The 5,070-nt window shown below is 62.8% G+C and overlaps 1 protein-coding gene across 1 annotated transcript in view; it reads right to left on the reverse strand.

Annotated features, from left to right (window-relative positions):
• LOC117643454 (orexin receptor type 1-like) overlaps positions 1 to 340 on the reverse strand; it is a 34,075-nt gene extending 33,735 nt beyond the window's left edge. The window contains exon 1 of the mRNA XM_034382371.1: positions 261 to 340. Within this exon, the coding sequence (XP_034238262.1) occupies positions 261 to 263 (3 nt within the window). The 5' untranslated portion in view covers positions 264 to 340. The remainder of the gene's footprint in view (positions 1 to 260) is intronic.
• Positions 341 to 5,070: the final 4,730 nt, after the last annotated feature.

A 5,070-nucleotide genomic window follows, 5' to 3' on the forward strand; every position in this document is an offset into this window, starting at 1 on the left:
CGTTTGTAAGCTTTCTTAGGGCAGTTTCCCTTGAGTTTTTCCACTGCCAACTATAATTTTGTAACTGGGACAAATTTTTGTCGTGATGAATATAACCAAGTGATAACTAATCCCTTTCCATCGAGGAGGGCATCTCTCATTTTTGTTGTTGTTGTTGTTGTTGTTGATGGAAACGGTCGCGCTTTGTTTCGTCAGTTCGGACGCCGCCGTGGTCACGCGGCGCGGTCCGGCCACGGGCTACGCGTGCACGCGTGCCTTACCATGGTCAGCTCATGTGTCCCGGTGTCGCCTGGTCCTCGCCCACCCGAGTCGTCAAAACGATTCGATTAGTTTCAGTTATCCAAGCCGCGGTAGGCGGGTACGGTGTCGGACACGTTCGCGCGGCGGGGCGCGGCGGGGCGCGGCGGGGCGCGGCGGGGCGCGGCGGGGCGCGGCGGGACGCGGCGGGACGCGGCGCGGCTCGAGCGCCCCTCGCCACGCTGTGACGGCCTCCGCGGCGGCGACGCGGCGACGGGGCTGGCGGTGCGCGGCTGCCGCTGCCTGCACTGGGGGTTGGCTGGTGGGCCGCGGACCGGCGCTACCAGTCGACTGAAGGGCCGGTCGGGACGCGACGCCGGGCGAGCCACCCCGCCCAGCCCAGCCCAGCGCCCCGCCAGCCGCCAGCGCCAGCCAGCCCCGTCGCGCGCAACCCGTGGCACCGCGTGGGTGTCTAGGGGTGGCTGCACGCCGAGCTCCACGACCAGCGCCATGCTCGTCGCGCTGTCTCTCTCGCACCTGACGTCACCCTCGCGAGTGCGACAGAGACAGAGCGACGAAAAAGACTCTCGGAATCGGTCTTGAGGCCCGCGGGGGATCGACGGCAGGCAAGCTCCGAACACGAACACGGCCGTTTACCGCTGGCAGATCCCTTTCCCCGGGGAGTCAGAGCGAGGCAGCCCGGCAGACAGGCAGGCACTAGTGGGACCGAGACCGCCCGGCCCAGCACCGCCCACTTGTGGTGGAATCTGCCTGCAGCCCCCTGGCCCCCTGGGTCCTGGGACGGGACGGCCCCATCCCTGCCGCCTGCCCGCGCCCGCCGCACACGCCACGCGCCTGGAGGAAAGTGCAAAGAAGACTGTTCAAGCAGCGCCGCAGTCTCTCGACGAACGGCCATCTCAACCAGCCGGAAGAAGCAGTGTCCGACGAAGCAAACTAGCTGCACCTATCACGATTTTCAGAAAATGTTGCCTCATTGTCGTGAGTTAGTGAGCCTGCAGGCGGAAAGGGTCGTTTTTCGTGGCGGTCAGCCTTCCAGCGACACTTTGAACCCCACGCGGCGTGCACCAGCAGGGGCCCGCGGCGAAGCCGGGCGAAGCCCGTCCGCGAACAGTTATCAAGTCAATTACGAAACAAAGCTCCGCCAGTGGCAACAACATTCCGTCCGGGAAGTGCAGAGGCAGCTGCCTGCCGCCCTCGCTGCCGCCTGAGCGGATCCGCCTCCGCCGCGCGACACTTTGTCATCGGCGGCCATCTTATTAGGGGAGGGACCTCCTGGGCCGTGTCCTCGGCGCCGCAGTAGACTGATGCCGAGAGTCGTCTCGATCGCCGTCTCCCTCGCACCTGTACGGGACGCCCCGTGAGTGCGAGGGAGACAGAGCGACGAAAGCGACTCTCAGTGTGGCAGTGTTGTGGGGCAGCTCCAGGTAACTCGCGTCCGCGACAGCGACGTTGAGACCTTGTCGGCGCCGCCGTTCAAAAGAGTCACTCCTGCAGCGAGCGCCGTCAAAGGAAGCCCGACGCGCCCGGCCTGCTCTGTGCCATCTCTCGGTCTCCTTCCTCTCTTTGTCTCGACCATTCGGCCCGGCTGCCCGGGTGCCAATCACGGGTCCCCATTCTACCGGTGTGCCCGCCGAGGTGTCGGCGGGTGTCGCCGCTGTTCGACGACAACCCCGCTACAGCGCGGCCCCGCCGCCCACGCCGCCCTCAAGGTGAAGCCCGGCGGTCTCCTCATGATGAGCCCCGCCTGCGAGATCCAGGATAATCGCATCCCTAATTCAATCGGCCCGGCCGACCCGGACGTGCCGCGACGCGTTGAGGTGGGGGGCGCTGCTCCTGCAAGGCATGCAAGCCAAGCCGCAGCCAGCGCCCGGCGGCCACGCAGCCAGTTAGGCGGGCCTGCGCCGCGGGCCGGTCTGCCTGCAGGCGCTGCTCGCGCTAGACAGAGACAGAGACACTGACGCCGCGCCGCGTTGCCCAGACGAGTGTGAACGAGTGGAGGTGCGTCGGTGTCCGATTAGCGGATCGACGCCTCTGACCAGTGTAGTCTCGCCGCTGTCTACGGTGTGGGCGTCAACTTGTCGTGACGTATAGCCGACCGCCCTGAATGCAGCCGAGTGGCCATGCGACGAATGACTGGCATTGTTTGCCCAGGGTTGAGACGTACGGTTGCACCCCTGTCGCCTGCACTGGAAATAGGCCTGCCTGAGGTGAAGTGCAGCAGCGGCGCGAGGACGTGGCCGGGCCGGGCCCCCTCGTGCCGAAGGTGAAGGAAATTAGCAACGTGGACCAGGACGGCCCGGTGCGCCCCGCGGCCGACGGCGCCCCGCACATTTCCTCGCAATCGGAAGCAGTCCGGATTGGCCTTTCGATTGGCTCAGCCGACGGAGGAGACGACGCGCTCGGTGCAGCGGCGGTGCAACGCGGCTGTGGGGTCGCTGCCTCGGTCGCTGCTGTCGCCGTTGTTGCGGTGTGGGCGACGGGCGGGACACCCACGCCAAGTCGCGTTAAGCGGCGCCAAGACACCGAGAGCAAACTGGAACAATGCGAGGGGGTCTTCCAATCAGTCGTGTGGTCGCGTTAGCGTGTGGTGGCTGGGGGTGGTTGTGGGTTGCTGGAGGGAGGGAAATTGGGTCCCCATCCCCAGGCGGGTGGTGGGAACAATGCAACAATACCACTTCCTCGTCGACTAGGGCCCAGCGCACTCAGCGCAGCCCAGCGCCCCGGCATCGTCCCAGCGGACGCACCGACGCGATGGGTGTCTAACCACCTCCCTCCCTCTCAGTGTGTCTACCCCCGACGCGTCTATCCCCGGCGGGGGAGGCCCGCCTGTCTTGCTCGCCGTGCACCAGGGCGGGTGCACGCTGCATATCTTATCAGTCCAGATTAAGGCTGTCCGGACGGCACGCACGGCGTGGTCTGACCCCCCCCCCCTCCCTCTCTCCACCGGTTTTCGCAATCGTCGAATACCAGTGCACCTCTCCGTCGTCCTCGGGGTGGTTCTTCAGACTCCTGAAGTTCTACCAGCCCTCGCCCTCGCGCCGCGCGGCCGGGTCCGGATCCGGGAGTCGACCGGTCTTCCGGAGGTTCTCTGCGGGGCGCGGCGGGGTGCGTCACAGCCTGTGTACGGCCGGGCTTGGTCGAAACAGCGTAAATAAAATGCCGTCGTCGCTTGTCTGTGGTTTCGCGCCACCTCAATGAATTGCCCACATCCGAGCTTAAATCTACTTGCCTCTTTTCATGAATGTCTCGAGCTGCTTGCTGATTCGTGTTTCGTCGCTCTGTCCCTCGCTCTCGTGAGGCGTCCCTTAGGAGTGCGAGAGAGAGAGAGACATGGCGAACTAGACTGCATGTGATTGACAAGGACGGTCCGTCAGCGCGTTCAATGGCAGTGATTAGTCCGAGCGCGGCAGAAATCCGTGTCAGCGGTGAGTGCGAGAGAGACAGCTGCACCGAACGGAGCCACTTACCAGCAGGCCCCGTAGTACACTGCGCTCGGAGCGGCCGCCGCAACATACTTCGAAATTGGAACCTTTTGTAGTGACAAGACAATGGCACAATAGTTATTTGCGCAACAAAAGTCTTGACTTGTCAGAACAAAAAAAAAATCACGTCACGACCACCGCGACGGCTCAGGACCGTAAACGAGTCAAGCGGTCTTATCCGCACGTGTTGACCAGGAAGCGGTCGACTTACTGTCGGTACGTCAGTCTGGAACGCCCCGGAGGAAACGCCCGCGGAGGGAACGCCTCACCGTGAGCGGGCGTTCCGAGAACACGATGTATTCCGGGTGTGACCACGGCTGTGGGTGTTTGTTTTGTTTTTGTTTCGACTGCGGTCGGTTAGTGGCCAAGCGTCACCAGCCAAGGCGGAAATAAGTGACTAAGTCTTCGTCGGACGCGAGAAAAACCTTTTCTCGCTTCACTTGCACGGCTTTCGGTGTCTGAGTGTGTACGAGCCACGAGGTCGGCCACCTGCTCACTCGCTCGACATGATCACGATCTGGCAGCGCTGTGTGGAGGCCGGCGGAGCATCGCCACGAGTGACACTCGGCGCGCGCGCGCTTTCAAATCAGTGCAGGAGGCCAAAACGCAGAGTTTGTTGCAGCAGCGCAACGCGGCGATCCACCTTAAAATTTATTTTATTTTTATTCTGCCACTGGCATAAATACGGAACAGGAAAAAAAAAGAGGATCTTCCTCCTCGGGCTCCAGGTCCTGCTGAATTAGGGAACACCGCAGCACACATCGTGCGTGCGTGGCGCCGCGTGGCGCTTCATGAAATTCCAACCAGAGGGAATTCCCCTCTCGACATGAAAACGCTTGGAAAACCGCAATTACAGAGAATAATTGCTGTGGATCTACTTTTTTTTAAGGTGTAATGAAGCTCGTTTTTGCGAGTTTCCGCCTTCGATCTGCATGGTGGGCATGGTGGGCACGCCGGGCCGGCAGGGCGCGCTGAGGCTACTCCATGCCGGGCCGGGCCACAATGGGCCAGAAGACTGGTGGAGGTGGCCAAAACTCCAGGCGCGTTTTGAGCTCCAGAGTCGCTAAATGGGACTCGAACCGCACGTGTGACCCCACCAATGGATTGCTCTCCGAACGAGGAATCCATTGGTGGGGTCACACGTTTCGTTCGAGTCCCATTTAGCGACTCTGGAGCTCAAAACGCGTCTAGAGTTTTGGCCGCCTCCACCGGTCTTCTGGCCCACTGTGCGGGCCGGGCCGCCGCCGGTCGCGGCGTGGATGGAGGCGGATGGTGGGGCGGGTGTATCTGGCGGCACTGCCACCGCATTGCTACCGCCACCTCAGTCTGT

Source organism: Thrips palmi, unplaced genomic scaffold, assembly GCF_012932325.1.
Source record: "Thrips palmi isolate BJ-2018 unplaced genomic scaffold, TpBJ-2018v1 HiC_scaffold_17, whole genome shotgun sequence".
NCBI classification, from domain to species: Eukaryota; Metazoa; Arthropoda; class Insecta; order Thysanoptera; family Thripidae; genus Thrips; species Thrips palmi.